General features: G+C 44.0%; 3 protein-coding genes across 3 annotated transcripts; all 3 read right to left on the bottom strand.

Moving 5' to 3' along the window:
• Nucleotides 1-4,542: 4,542 nt before the first annotated feature.
• On the bottom strand, nt 4,543-5,505 carry LOC117886099 (olfactory receptor 6A2-like). Its single transcript, XM_034787737.1, has one exon. It carries the CDS (start codon nt 5,500-5,502, stop codon nt 4,543-4,545), a length of 960 nt encoding a protein of 319 aa, XP_034643628.1. The 5' UTR covers nt 5,503-5,505.
• Nucleotides 5,506-13,484: 7,979 nt separating this feature from the next.
• Nucleotides 13,485-14,450, bottom strand: LOC117886098 (olfactory receptor 6P1-like). Its single transcript, XM_034787736.1, has one exon. The coding sequence runs from the start codon at nt 14,448-14,450 to the stop codon at nt 13,485-13,487; it is 966 nt and encodes a 321-aa protein (XP_034643627.1).
• Nucleotides 14,451-23,624: 9,174 nt separating this feature from the next.
• Nucleotides 23,625-24,593, bottom strand: LOC117886097 (olfactory receptor 6B1-like). Its single transcript, XM_034787735.1, has one exon. The coding sequence runs from the start codon at nt 24,591-24,593 to the stop codon at nt 23,625-23,627; it is 969 nt and encodes a 322-aa protein (XP_034643626.1).
• Between the last annotated feature and the right edge of the window lie 3,374 nt (nt 24,594-27,967).

The raw sequence follows: 27,967 nt of genomic DNA, 5'->3' as shown, positions 1-27,967 counted from the left end.
ACCTTTCCCAGACCTGCAGAAGAGGTCTGTGTAAACTCAAAAGCTTGTCTCTCTCCCCAATAAAAGCTGGTCTAATACAAATATTACCTCACCCACCTTGTCTCTCTAATATCCTGTTACCGACACAGCTACAACACTGCATATAAGTGAGTTAGGCATCAAACTTCCATAGGCTTTCCACGGCTTGCAGACCTCTAATTCCCTAGGTCCTTTCGAGAATCCCAGGCTATTTAAAGTTATGTATGGATAAATTCATCTGTACATAATTTCAATATAGGTCTAATCCAGATTTACATTTCAGAAACAAAATGGGGAGCACTTCAGAAGTACACCTTTGCAATAGAAGGAAAACTTGCCTTAACCTTGTATATTATCAGAACAAAGTGCAAGCCACTTCTGTGTACGCAGCCCTAATCAAACTTGGAGTAGCTGGATAGCAGAGTAGATATGAAGAGCAGAGTTTAGTTCCAGCTACATGAAGTATGCTGGTACATGTATTTATGTGCCTCTTTATTTACCTTCAGTGTCCCTCGAGAACTGATCTGAAAATTACACCTGCATCCCAATGGAAGCAATCACACAAAGAACAAACACATTTTTTCCATGAGTTTTCTCAGTGAGATCAAGAATAGGGACCACTGAAGGCTTCTGAGATAAGCTAAAAATCAAATAAGTAAGATCTGATTTTCCTCAAACGTTTGCAGCGTTGCTGTAGATGTATTGGTTCCAGGATATGAGAAAGACAAGGGGGGTGAGTTAATATCTTTTGTTGGATCAACTTCTGTTGGTGAAAGAGACAAGAGCTTGTCTCTTTCGCCTACAGAAGTTGGTCCTATAAAAGATATTACCTCACCCACCTTGTCTCTCTCCTCACTCAGTTTCACAATGCTGTAACTACACTGACTTCAAAATTTCCTCAGCTTTGCAAAAGTTACAGTGTGGTGGCATTAGCCAGTTTTATTGTTCCTATTGCTGCTCATTCCAATGTTGCAGAAGTTTTGATAAGTTACAGTGTGGAAAAAGAGAAGAAAAATAAAAGGAAAAAGTAGCAAACAAAAAAAAACACAACCTAAAAATGGATTTACTAGTTAAAAAATAAAAAGGTGGGTTTTAAAAAATCCAAAATGTACAAAAAGTGAAACAAAATGAAAATGTTCAGCTCATAAGGAAATTGAACAAATATTGTTTCAAATAGGAATATCCTGTAGAAAAACGTTTTAAAAAATATTCAGAAATGACATTTTCATTTGAAAAAGTTTATTTTTGATGAAACCCCATTTCTTGGTGGAAAAAAATATGAAAAATGTTCAGCCAGCTCTAACTCCACTACAGTTACTCCTGATTTACACAGAGGTGAGTGAGAGGAAAAGCACCCCCAGTTATTTCAAAGAAGTTACTCCTGCTTTACTTTGAGGTGAGCGAGCGAAGTTTCAGACTCATTGACTCATATGGAGTTACTCCTGATTTATACCAGGGTAAGTGAGAAGGGAATCAGTGCCTTATAAACAGTGTGACTGGGCACATTACAAATGCATACCTCGACCGATATATCGATGCTAGCTAGAGATTATTAGACAGTTGTGGACAGAAGGAGTGGCAGAAAAATGAATGGCATGGTTAGACAGATGAATAATAGCTCATAGACTTCATAGACATGTTAAGGAGAAGATTTTCAATCCACCATGGGCATTTAGACACCCAATTCTTATTTAAATGAGTGAGAATAGGCCAATCTAATACCTTCAGTAGCATTGAAATCTCAGCCTACATGGATAGACGGAGGGCTATATATGACAATAGACAGCTAGACAAGCAGAGAGACAGAGTCCTGCAACTCTACATTTCCCGTTGCACTACTGGTTATGTCCTGCCCTGGTGAGTAAATTCAACTGGATATCATTGAGTTGCTCTGTTCCCATAACTGCCACAGTGCTGCAGTGTGTGATTCACTCCCATCAAAACCCACAGGGGGCACTGAAATTCCATGCCTAAAGATGGCATTTCAAATGTGCCCAACTCGGCTCCCATCAAGGCCAATGAAGGCTTTGCCACTGAAACAGTGTTAGGCCACCACTGAACACCTTCATAAATCCCCTCCTGATGTGGTCCAGGGAAGAAAACCTGAGGCTGAATGATCTCCATCATTCCCTCAGGTAGCATAGATGAAATATTGTTGCCTATCTGGTCCCAACTGAAGTAACCTGGTTCTGAAATCCATCTGCCTCTGCTTAAAGGTCCAGCCAAAATATTCTGCTTAATACAGTGACTGGGATTTCCTAAAAAGAGCCCAAGAGGAATAAGGTGGGTGAGGTAATATATTTTATTGGACCAACTTCTGTTGGAGATAGAGACAAGGAGTTGGTCCATTAAAAGCTATTACCTCACGCACCTTTTCTCTCTAATATCCTGGGACTGACACGGTTATAGCAACCCTGCATCCCCAGGAGGAATAGGCATTCAACTCTCATTGACTTTCCTACTCTTATTCCAGTGCCTTATCCTGAAAACCATAATACCTCCATGAAACCTGATATCTAGACTGATTACAAAGTCTCTCATGTGTCCAGACAGGACTTTTAAATAAATGGAATAATAAGTCATAATATTAATTAGAGATTGTGATGAAATGGGGGGTCTTAATGATTTGTATGAATATTGTATGCATGCCTCAGTTTCCCTTATGTGTTGCATGATTAACCAGGCAGTGGGATAACAATGTTTGATCTTTATAGAGACCCTTAGATGATTGGGTCTGACTGTGGGTTAGCTGCTAGGACCCCAGACAATGGCCTCATATTTTGTAACTTAGCAACTGATGGCCAGGGACAGAGGGGCAACTTCTACAAGAAGCCAGCCAGGAGAAGAAAGAGAGAGAGAGGTGGAGGCCAGGTGACAAGTTTTGCCTGGGAAACTCAACAAAGGATGGAGGGACAACTGGACATGACTGAGGGTGGGTTGTTGGAAGTGAATCCATCATCTGGTTTTGGGGGCTGTACAGGGGAGCCAGGGGGCTCTGGGTTTACTCAAGATGGGTTTTACTGTAACTTTCTGGCTTTTGTGCTAACAAAGAACTTTCCTACACTGTTTTCCAGACAACTAATAAACCTTCTGTTTTACAGCACTGGCTGTGGCTGGGAGTCACTGCTAACTGCGGAAGTTGGAGGTGTGTGGCCCCTTTGGGGGGGTGTAAGGCTTCCCTAAGAGTCCTATCCATGTGGATTGACTGGGGGGAGCCCACAGCATGAAAAAGAGGTGCTGAACACTCCCAGGTCTGTCCCAGGAGGCACTGAAGCCAAGGAGGCTTACCCTAGTGAAAGTGCACTGTGTGGCGTTGTCACACTGAAGAGGGTACTGATTGAGAGCTGTTCCAGAGCACCAAACCTGTGCACCCATGACAAAGATTAACATTTAAAAAAAATGATTTACTTAATATATGTATATATGGTTACAGCTTGCCATTTGCTTGTACGTATTCATGTTTCACAAAATAATTCCCATAGGTAATTTGTGGTCTGTAGACAATGTGAGAATTTTACATTGAAGTACGAGATATCTTTGGTAGCTTTGACTGATAGTACAGGCCACATGATATTGCTTGCTACAGCTGGTTGAAAAATGCCAATTATTTTTCACTGGAAATTTTTTTAAATACTTTCCAGTGAAATTTTGGGGGACTTTGCTCAAGAAGAAAGAGCAAAAATGGGAAATGTTCAAATTTCTAAAATTATTTTCAGTAAAATAATGTATCTGGTAAAATTTTCAATTTTGTGGAAAAATCTTATTTTTAATTGAAAAACTAGGGTGTTTTTTTTTATATTTAAAAAAAAAAACATTTTCCAGTTTCAGATTTTTTGGTTGAAAAAACAGAACATTTAGACCAAAATACAAAAAAATGTTGTTTTGTTATTTATCATTAATTGTGTTTATTATGGTAGCGTCCATGAATCAGCCAAGATCAGGACCCCGTTGTGCTCAGTTCTGCATAAACACAGATTAGCAGACGGTCCCTTGCAATCTAAAGAACAACAAGCAAATCAATCAATAGGATGGTGGCAAACGTCATGTGAGTGCCACCATTTCTTTCTTCCTTGGGTGAGTTAATTAGGAGGGTATTAGCGAAATGGAAAGACAAGGGAAGGGAGAAGGAACAGGTGGATAGAACAGGGAAAATGTCCGGGAGGAAAATATGAGGGGCAGGTGCAGAATGAAGCTGAGGTTAAGAGACTGTGAGATGGTGGGAAGGGAAGAGGGTGTTAGAACAAACTATGTCGGAATTGTAGGATAGAGACATCGGAACAATGCATGGGTTGCTGTGTCCCCAGAGAACACAAGGACTTGATGGTGCTACTGCATGCTCAAGTTGAAGTTCTGCTCATATTGATAGGCTTTAATAGATTCTGAGATTTTAAGGCCAGAAGGGCCCATCATGATCATCTAGTTTGACCTATGGCATAACACAGACCAGAGATTTTCATCCAGCGATCCCTGAGTTGAGTTCAATTTTATTTTTTCCATTTTCTTCCTTCCCCGCGCCCTCCATTTCTAACTAATGTACTGATGTTTCTGCAGTGGAACTCCTTTTCTGATCAAAGTCTTCTTCGGGGCCTCTTTGACCTCCTTGTTCCTCAGACAGTAGATGATGGGGTTGAAGAGTGGGACAACAATGGCGTAGAGAGCAGAAACAATTTTGTTGGTGTTGTGGGATGGAAGGCCCTGGGGCCGGATGTAGATGAAAATGCTGGCTACATAGAAGATAACTCCCACAATGAGGTGTGATGCGTAAGTGGAGAATGCTTTCTGGTGGCTCCGTGTGGAGGGGATGTGGAGAATGGTGGAGAAGATACAAGCATAGGAAAGGATTATTACAGAGAGGGGAATCAGCAGGATAAACAGGTCAGCAACAAAATCTGCCAGTGCTGCCTGGGTCATGTCTGTGCAGGCTAAGTTCAAGAGAGGGGACACATCACAGAAGAAATGGTTGATGACATTGGGACCACAGTACGTCAGCTGAGATATAAGAAACACCTTCCATGCAGAGATGAAGAAGCCGCAGAGCCAGGACCCAGCTGCCATGCGGATACATAGAGCCTGGCTCACAATGGCCAGGTAACGAAGTGGGTTGCAGATGGCAACATACCGGTCATAGGCCATGACGGCCAGGAGGATGCACTCAGTGTTCCCCAAGCCTAGGAAGAAATAGAGCTGTGTCATACAGCCTGTGAAGGAAATGTGTTTGCTCCCCGACACAAAGTTGACCATAGTCTTGGGCACGGTGACTGTGATGTACCAGATTTCCAGGAAGGACAGGTTACTCAGGAAGAAGTACATGGGACAGTGAAGGTGACAGTTCACCCGGATCATCATGATGATGATGACATTTTCTAGCACTACTAAGGTGTAGGCAATGAGAAAGCTCATGAAGAAGAGGAGCTGCAGATGAGGAGCTACGGGGAACCCTAGGAGAATGAATTCTGTGTCACTGGTTTGATTTCTCATCTCCATGTCTAGCAGCCAGTTCTGTAATAAATAAATATATAATCAGAACAACAACATATTTACTACTAGTGATTATCAGTATGTTATCTATCGATCAATTGATTTATCCCCTTATACACACATCTATCAACCAATCAACCTATCTGCCAATCTAATTCCATATTTCTCTCTCTCTCCCACTGTCTTTTTACATTTTATTTTCAATCTTTTTCACACTATAGATAATGCTTATGCTAATCAGTGAGATTTTCAAAAGTGGTTAAGTGGCTTACTATTAAAAATTTCATTGAAATTCAATAGCATTTGTGCTCCTAAATTACCTAAGTGTGTTTGGCACTTAACCTGCTTAAGCGGTTTTTAAAACCCCACTCGGTGCCGAGCTGCATCTTTAGGTCCCTAAATACCTTTGAGAATCTGGCCCTTATGCATATTTGAAAAGCAAAACTACTACTAATACTGGGTGTCCTTCATGCTTATGTCGACGCTGGTGAAGAATATATGACTTTAGTATGTAATAATGATGAAACCAGTACACAGGTCATTACTTAAAGATTTGAACTGAAGAAAAGGGATAGTCTCTAGGCACTATTGTAGCATAAATATTGTAGCATAAAAACAACAATGATAATTGTCTATATGTTTGTACAGAGCCTATTACAATGGAGACCAGAACAAGCTGTACTCTAGGAGTTACTAAAATTAATATAAAAGACAGATTTGCATCCAGGGAGTGAGGGAGTAAAGGAATGCAAGGAGCCAAAATATTACCTTGCACTGGATACTGTACCAACCTTCTACTCAGTCATTACTTAGTCAATCAAGTTGCTAGTTGGATTCAATAGGTATGTTTACGTTGCAAAAACAAACAAACCAACCCAAACCTGCAGCAGCAAGTTTCAGAGTTTGGATCTGCAGACACAGGCTCATGCTATGGTGCAAAAAATAGCTGTGCAGATATTTGGACTTGGGCTGGACCTCCATTGTGTGACATGTACTAAAGAGAGTGGATTGTCTTGCTGTGATCTGTATGACACTTCTTAAATAAATGATCAACATTCATTTGATTTCATTTGAAGAATCTGAGCTAATTATATTTTGACTGATCTTTTAATTGCATCTCTTAACCAATTTGTACAAAATAAGAAATTTAAGAAAGACCTCTATAAGATAGATAGATAGATAGATAGATAGATCTACAGACCGTACAGTCATCACCATCAAAATCTCTATCTCTCCCCTCATTATTCCTCGCACTGTCTAATCTCTATTTTAATGCACTCAGCATCCTAGTAACTAGACATTCTCCATGTATACATGTCATCTATGTATACATTTCTAAAATGTTTCCCTTACACCTCCCGTAATGTGATACCTTTTGGAAGGTTTTGTAAGAAGGCTAGCAAAGTTGCCAACTTTCCCATAAAGAGTTCCCTTAAATCGGGAAGTGTCGAGAAAGAAGACACATTTTGATGAAATACTTTTCATCAGCTCCACGACTCATTCTGTAAAACACTACTCGGTATTCTATGGGAAAACATATTCTTATTGTAAAGATAACAATTAGAATAAAAATCAACTTGCCCTTAACAGATATGACTCTTCCCAATGGCTTTATGTAGTTTAAAGTGCAGAGAGGATGTAAAGAACTGGCAGTGTTCTTTGCCTCATGCTGATGCAGGTGTAGCTAGCACATTATCAGCCCTTCTCTGTCCCATGGGAACTGGTCTGTAAATTATCATTACTCTCCCAATGGAAGCAATCACACAAGATAAACAAATATCATCTCACCCTCCTAGCCATAATGTTCATCAGTCTAGAGAAATCAGCCTATCCTATGTTCTCTCACTGATCTGCTGTGTTACCTTCAGCAGGTTGTTTCCCCTCTGACCCTTTGTCTGCCCTGTCTATTTAGGTTATATACTCTCCACGACCTCTTGTTCTGTATATACAGCACCTGGCAAATTGTGAGTTGATCTTGCGTGGAGCCTCTAGGTGCTACTTTAGTAATAATGAGGGGAAAAACAGCTTCTGAGAGAAGCAACAAGCAGCAGTTGAAATGAATTCAAGATAGAATAGTGTGATTGTGGGCAGGTGTGTAAGACACAGGTAGACGGACACTGGACAGACAAATGGATGCCAGCTGGATAACAGAAGTGCAGATAGACAAATAGATGAGAGAAGTATAAAAAACAGATAAACCAAGGAGGAAGGGGAAATAGATGCTGTGGTTGAAAGGATGGCTCATGATGAGGTCTGGGATTTTCAAAAGTGATTAAGGGATTTAGGTGCCCAACTCCCATTGAAATTTATGTTCCTTAAAAATCTGACTGTACACAGAGAGATGGGGGGAGAGGGGAGAGAGAGAGAGAGAGAGTATCTTGTAGACTTAAGGCAAAATTTTCAAAAATGCCTAATGGACAGATTTTCAAAGAATTTAGATCCCAAAAGCTGGAGATAGGCACCTGTGGCTCGATTCACAAAGGAACTTAGGTGCCTCAAAAATCACTGGGATTCACAAAGACTGAGTTGGGTACCCAGGTTCCCTCTACAATGAATGGGGAGAGAGAAGCATCTCAGAATGGTATCCACAAAAGCCAGTACGCTAGGCAGGGAGCCGTCTAAGCTAGCCAAAGGGAGATGCCAAGGAGAGGGGTGGTGCTAAACCTTGCACCACTCAGAGAGTGTGGTGTCTTAATCCAGGCTGCAGGGAGGCACCTATCTCTGTTTGGGATTCTCAGCCATGAACCATCTCCCGGAGTTAGGCACCTGTGCCATTTTTGCAAGAAGTCAGGAGGAGACTAACTCCCTGAACAGGGATCTGCTAATTCTAGCATGAGGGCCCTAATCTCTGGGCTAGGGGCTATTCTGACATGGGGACCCTAGTCCCGCCTGTGAAAGCTCTTCCACTGTGGATAATTAAAGCATCCTCAGAGCAGGAGGACTAGATCCTTGGCCTCCCACAGCCCAGGAGAACGCTCCAACCACCAGGCTACAGAGTCGGTCTCATGCTCGCAGTCTCTCTCTCGCTCGCTGGTCCATTGATGAATTATTTAGTCAAAGTGGAACAGTTTCAACAATAGCAATTGAGGAAGCTGCACATCAGATTGTCCCTTAGCCCAGTGGTTAGCACAGTCATCCAGCATGTGGCTGAGCCACCAGCAAATCCCTTCTCTCCATCAAGAAGAGGTGGGCCTTGAACCAGTGGTCTCCCAGATAAGTGTCAGTCTCAGGAGAACTGCAGCGGTATTGTCCCCTCCACAAGTGCCCAGTCAGGCCCCACCTGCCACCTGTCTCTGGTCAGGATCCTTGTCCCACTACCTTCTGACCAGGAGATTTTAAGGTTGAACAGCTCCCTGCCTTCCCCTGTGATATCCCAGTCTGTCGAACTGCCACAGCTGGCACTTTGCTTTCTCTCCGAGGGCTCTGAATGGTGTATTGCCAGTTACCACCCATCTCTTTCTAAGCAAGTACCTTTAATCCAAAGGCGAAAGCATTACAGAGAAACTACAATAAAAACAATAAACAGATTGAAACCCACACTGGGGCCTCTAGGCACTTGGACATCTACCATGCAACAAAGAGCATGGCCAGAGGCAGAAACATAGGTGCCTGGGAAACTTTTACTGCAAACATTTAGGTGTCGAGTGATGTTAGGCACCTTCAGGGTTCAGTGGCAGCTGAGCGGGGGTTTTGTGAATACCAGTGATGCCTACATCTGGGAATTAGGCACCTAAAGTGTCTGTTAAATGAATAAGTCCCTTTGTGAATCTAGCCCAAGGTGCCTAACTCCCATGATTTTGGGAGTTAGGCAGCTAAATACCTTAGGTATTTATATATCTGGCCTTAGGTGCCTAAATCTATTTCAATGTTGATTTGGGCCCTCCCTCCCTTCCACTCCTTTGAAAATTGCAGCCTTAAGACCTTCAGATGGTGGATTGATAGATGGATATCCTTCCCAAGACATCACAGCACCAACGTCATCTACTGATGGATCTTTTTCTGTTTTCTCATTATGTCTAAATGGCAACATAATGTAGGTGTATGAGCCTCACTTTCAGTCTTAAGGAGTCTGTTGTATTAATTTAAATGGAATAAATGGGCCGAAGGTGTTAACATAACCCAGTCACTGTCCAACATTAAACATGTTAAACAAGTTTTGATACACAGAGACCTCAGCCTGCTCAGTGCCATTGCAAACACACCATTAAAACCCCTTTGACCTTTTATGAAAGGTACAGAAAAGAAGGGGAAACAATTAAAGTCTTTGAAATATAATGTATTAAATAAATCTTTCTTTGAAACATCATCCCTTGTTCCCTTTCCCTGGAGCTGGAGAGAGCTTTTCGAAGGAAAAAAAACCCTTGTTTGACAGTCTCCAAGGTCGTATCAAAGATGGTGATAACTGTCCATGGGCTCACAGCCATGATGGAAAAGCTCATTCCAGTAGCCATTTTTCCCCAAAGTTTCTTTTTTGAAGCACCCCAAAAGGGAGTGATGGGTGGAACACCCCATCCCTTCATTGTTTTTTCTACCAGTCAGTCCTCATTTCTTACATACCAATTTTGTTTCACTGATTTCCACACTTTTCTTGTTTACCAGGGATAGTCTTAAAACAGTCTCTGCGTTTTAACAGGAGACCTTTTTGTTTGGACTAATTCAGTTTTTCTGATTCCCATTTATACCTTTTCCCATCAATGTTTCCCCATTGTTATTAGAGGTTATTGGGATATCTTATGATCTTTCACATACTTTTTACAGTTGAGCTCACAATTAGAGTAAATTTTTATGCCTAATTATTATAACAGGTCCCATGTTCAACTCTGAAATGAGCCCAACTTTAAAAGGCTGGGATTTTCAAAGACACTTAAGGGAGTTAAGCACCCAGATGGAATTGGGCACCTAATTTCCTTAACTTCCTTTGCAAATCCTTAGGCAATTGTTATTCTTATGTTTTCCTCCAGAGCATCTGGCAATGGTGACATTTCCAAATTCCTGTAGAGAGAGAGAGCACTAGAAACTACTATAAATATTTATGCTGGAACTTTTAAAGTAGTCTATGGAAGACAGGTAACCCACTAACACTGAATTTCAAAGGATTTTAGCACCTAACTCCCATAGGCACCTTTTAAAATCCCAGTCTTATGTTATGGTAGCATCCAAAATTATTCATTGTCCAAACACAGAAGGATGTGCAATATACAAAACCAAGGCAGACCAAGAGGGACAGTCAGGGATGTAAACAACAATCAGTGGGCTCGAGTCGGCTTTCACACACCATGATGTAAACAAGCATAAGTGGAGTATGGCCAATGGACTTGATTCTGCTCTCCTTTAAAGAGTTTTAAATCCAGAATAACACAGTTTTAGTCAAAAGTCCTGATTTCTCATCTTCTTTACCTGGAGTAACTTAACTGAAGTCAATGGGCCTAATTTTCATTTACTTTTCCAGGCAGGCCAACACACCACAACTTGTAGGTTTGTAGTTTGACATGTGGTGACATTAGTGCTTTCCCATGTGTTTGATATGTAAGTATATTTGTGTTTTGATTTTTGTGGATATTTTTTAGTGTTTGTGGTTGGTGGTCATGTGTTTGGGTTGTTTGTATTTGTGTTTGCGCTTTTGTGCGTATGTGTGTGCGTGTGCTGGGTTTTGTGAGCTTGCTTTTCATTTTGTTTTTGTTTTTTTGTTTGATCTGTATGTGTGTTTAGAGTTTGTATTTGGTGTGTGCCTGAAACCTCTGTGTAGCTTAAAAGCTTGTCTCTTTCACCAGCAGAACTTGGTCCAATAAAAGATATGACCCCACCCACCTTGTTTCTTTGCATTTAGCTGTGTGTTTTGTTTTTATGTTTGTGCTTGGTTTCATTTGGTTCTTTTATTTTGCTGTATGTGTCTCTGTGTGTTTGATTGTGGTTTTGCTTTCTGTTTATATTATGTTTTTGCCTTTGTTAAGTTTGTATTTCTCTCTGGTTTTATGCTTCCCTTTTTCTATTTGGGTTTGGAGGATCTTTATGTGCTGGCATTTGGTTGTGTTTGTTTTGTGTGCTGTGTGTTTGGTATGGATGTGTATTCATGTGCTTCTTTGTGCTACCTGCTCTGTTTTTCAACTGGGAAAACATAATGAATGTGGCTAATATTTGTTTATTTATATTCTTATTTATTAAGCAAACCTGGAAAAATATGTAGGTGCACATGCAATTTATCATCATCATCATCATAACAAATCCCAAAGAGACGTGGCCTCCTTACAGATCAAGCACCTCCCAGATCAGTCTCTAGCTATGTCCATAAAGTGGTGTGGCTGGGTAGTCAGTTCATGTCCATCATTGGCAATGTTATCATGCCTCCAAAGCTTTGGTGATCATGCAATTGCCGGCCATGTAGCAGCATTCCTTAGTAAACAGTTCCATAATTAATTTTTCTTCCATCCTAACAATATGCAATTTATAGATTCATAGATTCCAGGGCCAGAAGGGACCATTGTGACCCTCCAGTCTGACCTCCTGGATAACACAGGCCAGAGAACTGCCCAAAAATAATTCCTAGAGCACAGCTTTTAGAAAAAAAACATTGAAAATTGTCAATAATGGAGAATCCATCATGATCCTTGGTAAATTGTCCCAATTGTTAATTACTCCCACTGTTAAAAATGTATACATTATTTCAATCCTGACTTTGTCTAGCTTCAATTCCAGCCATTGAATGGTGTTAGACCTGTCTCTGCTAGATGGAAGAGCTCATTGTCAAGTATTTGTTCCCCCTGGAGGTACTTAGAGACTGCAATGGAGTCACCCTTTAACCTTCTCTTTGTTAAGCTACATCAATTGAGCTTATAAAATACGTACATTTTATAAAGAATCTAAGCCGATGCTGACCAGGATTTTCAAATAGGCCTTGGGTTCTCAATGCCCACCAACCATTGAGTTTCAATGGAATTTAGGCATCTGATTCTTTTCGATCCCCTGGGACATCCCAGGCACTTTGTTAACTGAGGAGAGCTCCACAAACTACCCAGATACCTTGGTTAGCTCCTGGAGATCCTGATCGGAGCTTCCCAGGTGATTAAGAGCCAGTCATAGATGAAATTCACCCCTCTGTAGAAGACTAGCCATGAGAGAGACTGAGGGAGGGAGACCCACGTTCTTGCCCCTCGGTGGCAGGAGGATACCCCGGCTGCAGGCAAGGTGGGTGACAGCTGCAATGTTGCCTTCTGAGGTCCCCTTTACAAGGTCTGAGCTGGGGGCAAGCTGGGGTCTACAGCAGACAGTGATTCCAGTCAGGGCTGTATCCCATGGGCCCACCGGGGGAGGCTGTTGTCAGGGTCACAGATCTTTCAGACTGTGTAAGCTACATCAGGGGCTTCTCAGGTATGTCGAGGTACCTTTGGCAGCTTTGAAAATCTCAATTTAACCAGATAAAGGTGCCTCAAAGGCCAACAGATTCCCAGACTGTCAGGCCTATCAATAAGAACAGAAGTACAATGAAAAATGCTGGGCCAGATCCCCCACTGGTGTAAATCAATATGGCTCCATTGACATCAATGGGGCCAGATCCCCAGCTGGTGTACATCAGCATAGTTCCATTGGTGTCAATGGGGCCAGATTGCCGTCTGTTGAATTCTGAAATGAGTGGAGCTATGCCATAGATTAACAGATGCCCTGGCTCTATATCAAATGAAGATATGGCCCTGTCAATTATTTATTTATTCATTTATTCACCACTGTGGGAGCACTTCAAGGCCACAGCCCAGTTGGGCCCTGTTATATTACGTGCTGTACAAAGGTATAGCACTGTTCCCTTGCAACTGGGAGGCAGAGTCTTTACCAAGTAAAGCTGATGCCTCACAAAGCCAGGACCAATGAGTGAAGAATAGGGCTGGAGAACTATTAGGAGAGGAAGGGTAGCTATAGGCTCCAGGGGGGTTACCCAACTTCTAATCTGTCCCATGGCATCTCCAACAGAAGCCATTAACTGAGCCATCCATTCCCCATTAACCTATCTGAGACCCAAGAACATTATTTTCCGGTTTACTTCTGCCCCTAATCATTTTCCTGAGGGCCTTTTTGACATCCTGGTTCCTTAAGCAGTAAATGACAGGGTTGAAGAAGGGTACTATGACCGTGTAGAGCATGGACACCAACTTATTGGAGTCAAAGGCGTACATGGCCCTGGGCCGGGCGTAGGTGAAGAGGGTGGTAGAGTAGAAGATGATCACCACCATCAGATGGGAGGTGCAGGTGGAGAAGGCTTTCCATCTCCCCTGAGCCGTGGGGATCCGCACAACAGTGACCACTATGCAAGCATAAGAGGCCACCACCACAAGAAGTGGCAGTAGGATCATGATCAAGGCCAGGATAAAGTCCACCCTCTCTGCCAGTGACATGTCGGTGCAGGCCAGGTTTAGCAGAGGTGAGATGTCACAGAAAAAATGGTTGATGACTGAGCCACAGAAGGTCAAGCGGGAGATGAAGACGACCTTGAGCATGGAGCTTGTGAAGCCACTCACCCACGACCCAGCCACCAAGCAGAAGCAGAGTCCATGGGTCATGATGGCGGAGTAGCGCAAGGGGCTACAGATGGCCACATAGCGGTCATAGGCCATAACAGCCAGGAGGACACACTCGGTGCAGGCCAGAGCGATGAAGAAGTAGAGCTGGGCCATGCAGCCCAGGAAGGAAATGTGCTGGCTTCCCCTCAGTAAGTCGAGCAGCATCTTAGGCACTGTGACGGTGATGTACCAGATCTCCAGGAAAGAGAGGCTGCTCAGGAAGAGGTACATAGGCTTGTGGAGGGGGTAGCTCACCTGGACCGCAACAATGATAACCATGTTCTCCACAAGCGTCAGCATGTAGATGAAGAGGAAGATGAGGAAGAGCAGGATCTGCACCTCCTTCAGAGCGGTGGGGAACCCCAGGAGGATGAATTCCTGGACACTGCTCTGGTTTTCCTTCTTCATCTCCACCTTTGAGAAAAACCTGCAGAGATATAGTAATAAAAACAATACTCAGCGATTGCCTAGAGTCATAGATTCCAAGGCCAGAAGGGTCCTCTGGGATCATCCGATCTGACCTCCTGTATAACACAGGCCAGAGAACTAAAATAATTCATAGAATAAGTGTAGCATGGCTCATCTGAACCTCTCACGCCACATTATAAAGGAGGGGAAGAATTACAGAGAGATGTTCTTAGGGCCATGCTCACTGGATGTCTACACTGCAGTTAGACCCCAGTGGCTGGCCCGTGCCAGCTGACTCGGGCTAAGGGGCTCAGGCAAAGGGGCTGTTTAATTGCAGTATAGACATTCAGGCAACCCAATCTCTGGGACCCTCCCATCTCACAGGTTCCTAGAGCCCGGGCTCCAGACCAAACCCAAATGTCTACACCGTAATTAAACAGCCCCTTGGTCTGAGCCCTGCAAGCCACGTGTTTTTAATTGCAGTGTGTCCATAACCTCTGACTCAGGTGGTCTAGGTTCTCGTCTTGGCTCTGGCATTGATAGATACCTGCAGGAACAATGGGTTGGGTTTTTAAAGGAATTTAGGAACCCAGCTACCTGGTCCAATATTAATAATAGTCATACTTAGCTCTTTTAAAATAATATTCAGCTAAATATCTCAAAGAGCATTACAAAGGGAGTTAAAAGCAAGACAAGAAGCTACCAGAGAAGTTGCCCAGTGGGAGCTGTGAATTCAATAGCTTGCTAGCTCATATAGCATTTTCAACAAAGCATTTTCAAAGGAGTTAAGTGTAGAGACAAGAAGGCTGAAGGGAGGAGGACAGACATGAAAACAGTTTGAATAAAGAGACAGGTCAAAGGGTGTTTGATTAGAGTTAGGGCTCTGTATCTGTCAGGGAGGTCACAGAAGTCGCGGATTCCATGATTTCTGCAGGGGCCAGAGTGGCTGACCCCAGGGCTGCCGAAGCAGCTGGCTCTGGGGCCAGCTACTAAAGTAGCCCCAGGGACAGCCACACCAGCTGCTGCTCCGGCCTCTGGGCAGAGGTTCCTGGCCGGCCGGAGCAACGGTAGCCTGCGCTTCCGGGCAGCAGTCCCCAGCCAGCTAACTGGAACTCCATGTCCGGAGCCCTCCAGAAGCAGCCCCACACACACACCCAGTGGCCCCCCCTCATTTAAACACAGGTATTTTTAGTATAAGTCATGGACAGGTCATGGACCCTGAATTTTTGTTTATTGCCCATGACCTGTCCACGACTTTTACTAAAAATACCTGTGACTAAATTGTAGCCTTAGTTACAGTTTATAAGTACCACATTTTATAATGGGATCTTCATTCTAGCAGAGACAGATGTAGTATGATCCCATGGCTGGAAGTTGAAGCTAGACACATTCAGCTTGAAATAAGGTGTAAATTTTTAATAGTGAGGCTAATTACCCATTGGAACAATTTACTAAGGGTCGTGGTGGACTTTCCATCACTGACAACTTTAAAATCAAGACTTGGTGTTTTTAGTTTGTTTTAAGATCTGCTTTAGTTCAAAGTGGGGTAAATTTAGGGAAGTCCGATGGTCTGTATCATGCAGGAGTTCAGACTAGATGAAAACATTGGTCCCTCATGGCCTTACAATCTATAATGTGGTGGCTTTAGTCAGTGGCAAGCAACCTGAAACTCCCTAGACAACTTGGGGTCAGAGGGATCTGATGTCTAGGGGTGGGATGGGGGCAAAGTAGGAGTTAAGAAACCTGGTTTTATTCCTGGATCATACAGAGACTTGCTAAATGGTGTAGGGCTATTGTTTCTCAGACACCCTCAGGGGTGAACTGTCACCCAGGCGGGTTTAGTGCTTTGAGATCTATCAAGTAGCACCACTTAATACAGCAGCCTAAAGCACCATACCAAAATCTGTTAGTGCCTCCTATGAAACAACACAGGAACCAGCGCATTGCCATCCTGAGCGGCAACTCACCAGGGTCTGGCAGGGAGGTCCTTAAATATCAGGAATGACAGATGTTGCTGACTGGAAAATGTAATGTAAGGAGAATTTTACATACACTGCAAACTGGATTATTTTTTACCCTGCATTAAATATCTTACTCTGCTGAGCATTTACATAGTACTTTGGGGCCAGATTCTTAGTGGGTGTAAATTACTGTTGTTCCAAATTAGCCCCAAGTCACAAACAGGCGAGGATCTGTCCTTTGATCCATGCACCTCAAAGTGGGCAGATACTGTTAACCCAAATTTAAGACAGGGAAACTGAGGCACAGAGGGAGTGGTGAAGTGGCTTGTTTGTGGTCACACATCGAGACAGTCAGTGGAAGAGGCAGGAATACAACCCGAGTGTCCTGACATGACTTAACCACTGGACTGTGCACATTTATAAGAACAGATATGGAGACCAAATCAGTAAACCTTACCCACCTGAGTAGTCCTGACTCACACGAGTAACTTCAAATAGGCTTCAAAATAAAAGAAAGAAAGAAAGAAAGAAAGAAAGAAAGAAAGAAAGAAAGAAAAAGAAAAATTAAACAGTTATGTGAATAACTGTTGCATGATTCTACCAATTAGCAATTCATTGTTATGACATCCATGTCCATCTTCTGGATCATTTGTCCATTCAACAGTTGTGGAACAAACCTCCATCTAAGCAAGCATTCAGTTACTCCTCAGCCTCACATTACAGGCTGAACTCTACACTTGTAAGGGCGTTTCGGTGCCCAGCTCCTGTAAAATCATCCACAACCAGATATGTCAGTATCCCTCTCTTCAGTGTCCTCTTCCAAACATAGTCTCCTCATACCAGAGAGATCTGGATTGAGATTTTCACAGGAGGCTAAGGGAGTTAGGTGCCTAACGCCTATTGAATTGCAGTGGAAGCCTTGTGCCTAACTCCCTTAGGCTCCTGTGAAAATCCCAGCCCTGTACAAACATTAAGAAGGAACTCACCTCAGAAAGGCAATCTGGATCCTGGCCATTTCATGTTGCCCACACTCTATAATTCCAAAAGTAGTTGTCTGGCAAAAAGAAAGTCAGACGCTTCCTTTGCAGCCCACCTTAAAAGTTATTATCACCTGATGCACATCTCTGAGAGGTGTGTTTGTGTCTGTGGGTGTGACTCCTGCTCCCTACTGGATGAAATGAGACCTGCTTCCAGTGTATGTATCTTTATATTCTCAGCCCAGCTAATGCACCTCTCAGAAACCGCTATCACAATTTTCACCAGAGAGACATGATCAAATGGCATCAACAGCAGACTGGGAATCAGATACCTCTGGGTCCTAATCTCACACTGAATTCCTCTGTAATCTTGGGCAAGTCTCTTAACTCCAAGTGCCTCAGTTTCCCCATCCATAAATTAGGCATTCTGACACTGGCTGAGCTCCCAAACAGGGCTGCTGCATGAATAGACTGACCTCCGAAAGTGCAACATGTTGGTGTAAGAAATTGACCCCAAGCACCACAGCCAGGGGCAAGACATAAGGCTGGGATTTTAAAGGATTTTAGGGGAGTTAGGTGCTCAAATCCCTTCACATTTCAAGGGGAACTGGACACCTAACTCCTTTAGGAGCCATTTGAAAATCTTAGCCTTAGCTCCTACCTGGAAGAGCTGTGGAGAGATGCAAGAGGCACTGAGTTGGGATGTCACTGAGCTAGGAGTGGAACGTGATCTGCACCATCTGTGCCGTACCTGAGCCGATACTTCTGTGTATTGCAAATGAAACCAGTTCAGACATAGGAAATTTGCTGTCTCCAGCAGAGCCCTTTCTCTGAAGATCTTCATCGATTTACTCCCCACGCTCACACATATAAATGTATCCACTCTGTAGGCTTCCTCAGTGACCCATGAGGACAGGTGTATAGACAGAGCCCTAGCTGAATGCTTCGTATCTGCAATCAGCAGACGCTTAGTCTGTGGGGAAAAGGAACCTGCGATGATTGTGTCTGTGTGCTAATTAGAGGTTCCAGGCTAAGCAAGATGGGGTGTGAAGAAACCTCGCTGAATTTCCCTGAGTGCTGGCAGATTCTGGGAGTGTGGATGAGATTTTCCAAAGCACCTAAGTGAGTGAGGGAAGTAGGGCATCTGAGACACAGTGGCTCCTGGTGCAGGGCCTTATACCCCACCCCCTCTTGCTCAAGGCTGGGCCTGAAGTCACACTTCAGCCCAGAGTAAGGTTCTGAGTAAAGGGGGCTGAACAAAGGGGGCCTGACAGGGCAGCTTGCAGAGGGCTAGATTGTCACTACAAGCCTGGAGCTAGGGTTACCATATTTCAGCAAGCAAAAAAGAGGACGGGAGGAGCCCTGCCCTAGCCCCGCCCTAGCCCCGCCCCTGCCCCTCCCACTTCCCGCCCCCCCAGAACCCCCAACCCTCCCCCCGTTCCTTGTCCCCTGACTGCCCCCTCCTGGGACCCCTGCCCCTAACTGCCCCCCAGGACTCCACTCCCTATCTAAGCCTCCCTGCCTCTTGTCCCCTGACTGCCCCAACCCTTATCCACACCCCCACCCCCAGACAGACCCCTGGGACTCCCACGCCCCATCCAACCACTCCCCACCCCCTGACAGCCCCCCAGAACTCCCAATCCATCTAAACCCCTCTGCTCCCTGTCCCCTGACTGCTCTGATCCCTCTCCACACTCCTGCCCCCTGACAGCCCCCCCAGAACTCCCAACCCATCTAAACCCCTCTGCTCCCTGTCCCCTGACTGCTCCGATCCCTCTCCCCACTCCTGCCCCCTGACAGCTCCCCCCCAGAACTCCCAGCCCCCCCCCTCCTTGTCCCCTGACTGCCCCCTCCTGGGACCCCTGCTCCTAACTGCCCCCCAGAACCCCCCCCCCCACCTAAGACTCCCTGTTCCTTGTCCCCTAACTGCCCCCTCCTAAGACCCCCCTCAACTGCCCCCCAGGACCCTACCCCCTACCTGTACCCTGACTGCCCAAAACTTTCTCCACTCCCCCCAAAAAGCCGCCCCCCCCGTTTCTTGACTGCCCCCTCCAGAACCTCCCTGCCTCTTCTCCTGCCCCCTGGCCCCCTTACCCTGCTGCTCAGAACAGGGTGTTGGGCTCTGTGCGAGCCGGACGCGTGGCTGCGCTCCCCAGAACAACAAAACCCGGTCCCTGGCCCTGCACAGTGCTGCCGGACCGGGCTGCAGGGGAGAGTTGCCGGCTCAGAATGCAGGGCGGAGCTCCTCTACAGCTGCTCCGGAGTCCAGCCCGGGACTTTCCTGCAGCCCTCCCAGCCGCTCGCTCTGCTCTGCCGTGGGAGGGGGGAAATCCTGGAAATTTTGAGTGCTTTACAAATTCCCCCCGGACGCTATTTTTAGCACAAAAAGGAGGACATGTCCGGGTAAATCCGGACGAATGGTAACCCTACTGGAGCAAGGGAGTGCACTGCCCCCAAAGCAGACCAGACTGGCACTTGGAGATCCGGTCCCTAGTTCCCATTGGTTCCACATGGGAGATAATCTCCAACTGATACAGTTGACTGCCCCCTCTGCACTATCTCAGGGTTGGGACGGAGTTGCATGGAAGCAAGATTTTGTCCAATCCTCTTTCTGCCTGTCCACAAACTGATCCCCATCCCCCCACACGCATTGCAAGCAGCACTAGAAAAAGTAGAGCTGGGCAAAAAAAATTAAACAAAACCTTTTCCCCCAAAAAATTCTGTTTGGTTCGATCGAAACATTTTAGAAACTTCTGTGGATTTCAGCATTGTTTTTATTGACCCCTTTCCCACCCTTCCTACCAAAAAATCTAAATATTTCATTTTGACATTCTCTTAACAAAAAGCTTCAACACTTTGAGTTGAAATGACCTTTTGTTTCAAAATTATCTTTCATTTTATTTTTAAAACAAATTGGGTTTTTTTTTAAAGCTCAAACCTGAACTGAAATGTTTCATTCACTAGAAACACAAAAATAATTGACTTTCTGATATGCCAAAAAATTATTTTTGGGTCAAGCCTAAATAATTTCGTTTTCCAGTTTTTCGGACCTGCCAGCAAACTGAAAAATCCCTTATTTGCCCAGGTCTGGTGAAAGGCCCATGCGGGAGATACAGAGCCCAAAAGCTACCATATGAGCCAGACTGAAGTGCCATGCAAGGTGCGGGAAGGAATCAGATTTGCCCAGCACAGCCCACTGTTCCAGGGACTCAGGTGCCCTGGCTCCTCTTTAGAGCTATGGGCCTGGACAAGTCACCTTCACCTTTCTGTGATTTTGCTTCCCCTAGGGTGATCAGATGTCCCAATTTTATAGGGACAGTCTTGATATTCAGGGCTTTGTCTTATATAAGCACCTATTACTCCTACCCCCTATCTTGATTTTTCACACTTGCCATCTGGTCACTCTAGATTCCCCTCTCACCCTTTGTCTATTAAATATACCCGTGGCTGGGCCTGATATTAGGACAGAACCCTCTAGTCTCTGGCTGTAAAGGCGTGGAACTCTGACCCCTGAGTTAGAGGAATGGGTGTGATGGATTGCACAGTATTCCCCCTGGGCTGCTCACAGTGGGGTTGGTGACACCTTCTCCCTCTCCACCCCTCATGCCACAATTCCCGGCTGGGCTGTGGGGCTCATTTCAGCACACCAGCCCTTGGGTACTATGGACCAGCCCCTCCACAGCCAGCTCCTGCTTCCCAGCTCCCCCTGCCATACCTGAATGGCTCCCCTGACAGCTAGCTTCCCTGCTATGGCCTGCTCTTTACTCAGCCTCCCTGCTGACTCAACATCTCACAACCTCCCCGGTGCCCTGAGAAACGCTGCGCTAGACAGTGATGTCCTTCAGGGAGAAAGGACTTCAGGGTTTGACCCAATAAGAAGGGCATTCTAATTTTAGCCTAATATTATCCCTGCATTTTAGTTCCCCTTGTTCCTGATACTGCAGAAGGAAAGGACAAGGATTCACACTGCTCTTCCTTTATTTTTCAGTGTTGGTTCATTCTCCAGCCACAAAAGTAAACCTCACCATCTGTCTGCACCTCTGTCTGCAACCCTTCCTTAAGGGGGGAAGGAGATGTCAGAGGAGATTCTGGCCTGAAAAGTGACAGTGTTTGGGAACCTAATAAGCTTTTCAAAAGCCTCCAGAGGCTGAATGCTCAATGAGAGTTGATTTCAATAGATGTTAGGAGCTTAAATAGAACTTAGGAACCTAAGTTCTTTTGAGCATTGAACCCTGCATGACTAACTCCCATTTAAATCAATGACTTTTAGGCACCAATCTGTCTTAAAACTTCCTACTAGACACATAAAAATCAGGACCTGTTTAAAATTAGCCCTGTTTTCTTCCGCAAATCTACTCCCATGTGTGTTTAGAGTAGGGCTGGTCAGAATTTTTTTTTCCTCAGTGGAAAATTTTGACTTGTCACTGAAAAAAAGAAAGCTAAACATTGTGCTCATTTTTGGCTAACAATTATTTTTTCGTAAAAAAAACAAACAAACAAGGTATTTTGGCCAAAAATTGATTTTTTTTTCAGCTGAAAACTGGAACCATTTTGATTTTCTGTTTTCCAATGAAAAATGAGGAAAAAATGCAAAAAGCAGACATTTTCCATAAACATGTTTTTTATTTGAAAACCTAGTTGTCTGTCAAAAATCATCAATGGAAAATTTTCAACCAGCCTTATTGCTCCCAGTGACTATTGTGTTCCTCCTTTTGGCTTTGCCTATCCAATGCAGCTGGGGGAGAATTAAGTCAAGTCTATGGCTGCTTGTCCAACATCATCAGAACTGTTCACTAAGTTCCAAGCATCTGATGAGGGAAAACTTTGAAGATAATGAGATTGTACAGGCAGAGCTGAGGGTAGGATTTGGGAAAGGGGGGTTACGCAAAGGTCATGAAGATCAGGTTTTGAAGGTGATGGGGCTGAACAGGGATCACAGAGTGCAGGGTGCGAAGGGGATAGGGGCTACACAGAGGCCATTGAGGCTATAATTTGTCCTACAGAAGCAGTGTTGCTGAGGATTGTATCTAAGATGGAAAGAAACCAGCTTGACACTCAGATCCCAGGCGGGTTTTGTAGGGCCGGTCTACCCTGTATTACTTGTAAACTGAATGCATGTGATCTGGAGTCATCAAGAGACAATAGAGCAGAGGTTTAATCTATTTTGGTAATTATACGGCCCTCATCTCCCTAGTATTAGAGCAGCTCACAACCAGTAAAGGATTTCTTCCTGAGAACAGAAAAAAATATCCTAATTCACAGATGAGGAGCTAAGGTACAGGGTAGCTAAATGTCTTATGTAAGGAAATCTGGCCTGAGATGATGACTGAGTCCCAGTGCAGTGTCCTACCCACATCCCTCTTAACCACCTATGCTGCCTACCTAAGGGAATTATCCACTCAATTGCCTAGTATTTTGGTGCCTAAATCCTTTAGGCCTCTTTGAATTGGGGGGAAAAATGCTTAAAACCCAAAATATCACACAACTGTGAAAATGTAAATCAAGGAAAATAGAAAAAATGCTTAAAAATAAACATCAATATTATCCATCAAAATTATAAAAATACAAAAATCATATTCTGCTGAGATTAATTATCCTATAGAATAGAATCCACACTGACCTGAAGTGGAGACACCCAACTCCCAACTCAATTTTTATTCAGCTATTACTCAAGAAAATTCAAATGACTTCTGTGGAATCTGCATGAGTACAGAATAACTAATGCCCCCTGGATTTGGTCCACTGATTCCTTAGGGCCAATGAAAAAGTTATCACGGAGGAACATTTCCAGGACTTTGTCCAGCCTTATCCCAGGAGATTGGCCTCCCATCTGTTCCCTTGGGGACTTAACTCCATAGTCTATATCCCAATTTCCAAATCTCTTTGACTATTAGACACCAAATATTGGCTGGCATTGGAACACCAGGTCTAAAACGCAACCCAAATTCCAGGACCTTCCAACCCATACTGACATTTTTACACATCAGCCATGTCCTATTTTATGGTCCCCTGAAGGCAAAGAAGAGACAGGATTTGGATATACTGACTAGAAAGCAGATTCGGTATTGAGGCTTCTGGAGACAGACTGGCTATGTGGTTGCCTCAGGCTTTTGAGCACCCATCTTGTACTGCAAACAGAGTCTCCATAACTACCAGCTTTAAATTCCATCATAAGTGTGCTCCACCTTCCTTCTTGCCTTCACACCTAATTTTTCACCAGTAGGGAATTCTCTGTCCTACTGAGAGATGGTGACCAGGATAGGAACCTTGTGGACAGCATTCACACCATAGAAAGCTCTCCTCAGAGCTCCCTTCACTTCCTGGTTCCTCAGGCAGTAGATGAAGGGGTTTAGCATGGGGGTGACGATCGTGTACACCACCGAAACCAGTTTGTTCAAGTCAAAAGGGTGGATCCTCTTGGGCCGGGCATACATGAAGAGGGTGGCTGAGAAGAAGATGACAACCACAGTGAGGTGGGACGCACAAGTGGAGAAGGCCTTCCTCTTGCCCTGGGCGGTGGGGATGCGCAAGATGGTGCCGATGATGCAGACATAGGAGACAATGGTGATGGACAGCGGGACCAGCAGGATGAACAAAGCCAGGATGAAGTCCACTATCTCTGCCACTGTCATGTCTGTGCAGGCCATGTTCAATAAAGGACTGATATCACAGAAGAAGTGGTTGATGACATTGGACCCGCAGAACGACAACTGGGAGATGAAGATGACCTTCAGCATGGAAGCCAGGAAGCCCACTAGCCAGGAGCCCACCGCTAGCTGCAGGCAGAGCTGGTGAGTCATCATGACTGGGTAGCGCAGTGGGTTGCAGATGGCCACATACCGGTCATAGGCCATGACCGCCAGGAGCACGCACTCGGTGCATATGAGGGAGCTGAAGAAGTAGAGTTGCGTCATGCATCCCACAAAGGAGATGCTCTTGCTCTCCAATAGGAAATTAACCAGCAGTTTTGGGACAGTAACTGTGATGTACCAGGCCTCCAGGAAGGAGAGGTTGCTGAGGAAGAAATACATAGGCTTGTGTAGGTTATCGTTTGTCTTGATCAGGGTGATGATGACCACGTTCTCCAGGAGGGTCAACAAATAAGCCACCAAGAATCCCATGAAGAGAAGCACTTGCAGCTCCGGGACAGTTGGGAATCCCATCAGGATGAACTCCTGGAATCTGGTGTTGTTCTCCCACTCCATGCTGAGAGGCACAAAATCAAGCAGCAAAGAAAGAAAAATGTGAGAGAAAAACACAAAGAAGAAGAAAAAAGAACATAAGAAATAGAAAGCAATAGTAAGAAGAAGAGGAAAGGTGGAGAAAGAGACAGGAGAAAGAAATTTGGAAAGGAGAAGTGATGAAAAGAAAAAAAATGAAGAGCGGAAAGACAAAATAAAGTTATTTGGTATTGACTACATACAGCATTTCAAAGACACAGACACCCAATTCCTGTGATTCTTCACAACAATGCTTTACTTCTATATTTTGTGGATCAAATTTTAAAAGACACAAATAGGAGTTGGGTGCCCAAATATCTTTGACTTACAATGTGCCTTCAAAATTCTCTCCCTCCAGCAGCAGACTCTGCACCATAGTTCTGAGGACCCCTCGCCAATGTCTCGCTCTCAGCTATATCACATCTTGATTCAGAAAACTTTGTAGCCCTCCAAAGCTGAATGTTTAATGCAGGAGGTCAGGCTGTGGTTTTAAAGAGCATAATGGAGGTTGGCCCCCAACTCACTGAATGTCCCAGCCTAAGTCTGTAGTGAATACTTTGGCCAGCTCATAAACTAGTCTACAGTGCCAGAGAACATACTTCAGACCTACAAGAAGCAGTGTGGCCTTATGACTCCAGTACAGGGTTGACACTCAGGCGATCTGGGTTCTGCTCCTGGCCTGCTGGGTGACCTTGCTCATGACCCTGCCTCAGTTTCCCCATTTGTAAGATAAGCGTAATGATATGGCCCTTGTAAGTAAAGAACTGTGAGCTCCATTGATGACAAATGTGTTGTTATTATTGTAACAGATTAAGGCTTAGAATTTCAAAGGAACCTAAGGGAGTTTGGCACCCAACTCCCATTGAAGTTTAGTGGCAGTTGGGTACCTAAATCCCTCAGGCAAACTTTGAAAGTCCCCACCTAAGCCCAATGTTTTCCACATTTCTAGTTTGCTGATAACTGCATGGGCCTTATTTAGTCCATGAGTTGGTTTGTTTATGTTTATTTGTCATTTCTTTGTTTCTTTAAAACAAACAAACAAACAAACAAACAAACAAACAGTACTTTGTCTGTGTAATCACAGGAGCAAGAAAACGGAGCAAGAAAACGGTGGGCCAGATACCCTGCTGGTGTGAACTGGTATAGCTTCTTTGACTCCCGCAGCGTGACACCAGTTTACACTCACTGGGGATCCAGACCAGCAGTCCTTATTGCTGCAGTGTGGGGAAGTAGACCTGGAGCTTAAGAACAGTGAGAGGAAAATAGACTAATTGATTCACACACACTCAGCTTTGCACCTGGGACTTCACACATGCATTAGCATCAGACAGGAGCAATCGGGGCCATTCCAGGTTCCAATCTCTGGCTGTTCCCAAGAAATAGGCAAAACTCACTGGGGCTTAATCCTGCTATCTTCTAGGCACACTGCACCGAACCAGCCATGACTTATGTGTGTGCTTAACTTTCTGCATGAGTAATTCTATTGCAGTCAATGAGCTCACGTGCTTAACTTTAAAGCACTGCTTAAGTGATATTCCGGGTTGGGGCCAGCAGGATCAAACACCTATGGGGAATTCTTTTTATCATTGGCGTTATTGTACTGAAAACAATGACTTTGTTATTATTATGTGCTACAATTTTATAGTGTGTAGGGCCAACACTGCAGTGATGATGATGATGATGATGATGATGATGATGATAGAAACTTAAATGCAAAATTAAAATACTGTTTCTGTGACAGTTGATCTAACAAAAACATAAAGAGACAAAAATATCTATCTATCCCCATACACCCCCTCTATCTATCTATCTATCTATCTATCTATCTATCTATCTATCTATCTTAACTGTCAAATTGTCTAATATAAAGCAGAAGAGACAAACATTTTAACAACAATTAAGAAATTGTATCAGTACCTATCTATCTCTCCCCATTTGTACTTTTCTCTTCTATTCATGAGTTTCAGAATGCCTTTTCAACATAACTTTAAATTGTACCAGTTTAACATTCATTTCATGTTGTAAAAATATTTGCATTTAAAAAAGGAAACAAAAATATACGCAGACTCATATTTACCTCTGATAGATGAGACCTCATTTTAGTAAAATAAATATTTTGAAAATTGGCACTAGTAAATCTATAAACAGTCATAGATTCAGAGGCAACAGTGCATATGCCAGACACACAATGGCCCAATCCTGCAAATTTCTGTGCATAGGATTGGTAACACTATGAGCCATTAGTGACACAAGTAATGTCATTTACTACAACAGGGATAACAATGAGTTAGGGATGTTTCCCCACAGACAGGACTAGAGTAGAGTAACTAGAAGTGAGTAGAAACTGAATAAAGAGTTTCTGGCAGTCTGATCTAATCTCTCCCCCTCCGTGCCCCCCTCTCTCTCAGTTCTGTACACACACAATTTTTCTTTCATGGTTTTTATCGTGCTTATCTTAAAGCCTAGCTGTTTAGCAATTTTTTTAAGTAGTATAATTTCTGCACCAATCTAAAACCAGATACATATTTGCAAAAATTCCCAGCACATTATTGTTCAAGAATCTAATAAATCCAGCCATGAGCAAGCCCTCCCAAGAAGAAATAATAACGACAATGACAACAGCAGTAATGGTGTTTCTAAATTAAACCCACTGTTTATATTTCTCTTTGGCTCATTTTATCTTTCCGTCTATTAAAAGGTATTACCTCACCTTCCCTGTCTGTCTCATATCCCGGGACCAACACGGCTATTACAACACTGCAAACATCTATCTATCTATCTATCATGATGACCCTGAGTGTATTCCCAAAACTCCCTTTAAAATCAATGTAATTTCGGTTACATTACAGATTAAGGATTTTATCCGAGCAGAGTTCCCAAGTAAGAATAAAAGAAAAGAAAATTCCATTCCTTTACTTTAGCAGCAGATCAACAGCGAGGATCTAGTCACATCCTCGGACTCATTAGCCAAATCTCCTCCCTGCATCCTCTCAGGGCCACATGCAAAGGTGATATAAGCAGGTGCAACTCCACAAACTAAATGCCCTGCTTCTAGCAGTTCTGACTTTGTCCCAGAAGCAAGGAACAGCATATTAAATATACTCGTTAACCCCTGAGGTCTAATTGTCCCTCTGAGCCCCAAGCGCTGGTAGCACACATATGTCATTCATGCCAGTCGAGAGAAATTTTGGGCCCCCTTACATCATGTGCAATGGGGCCCCAACCCCTCACATTTCACTTTATTTACACAGATGTTACAGACATTTTTTTGGGGGGGGCACCTGAGCTCGGAACGCGAGTGCAATTGTCCCTCCCTCACCCTCCTCCTCAGCCCTGTGTATGTGTAACCGACTAAAGGC

This window comes from Trachemys scripta, chromosome 12 (genome assembly GCF_013100865.1).
Source record: "Trachemys scripta elegans isolate TJP31775 chromosome 12, CAS_Tse_1.0, whole genome shotgun sequence".
NCBI classification, from domain to species: Eukaryota; Metazoa; Chordata; order Testudines; family Emydidae; genus Trachemys; species Trachemys scripta.
Note: the sequence above shows the minus strand (reverse complement) of the source record. Positions and strands in the feature narration are given on the sequence as shown.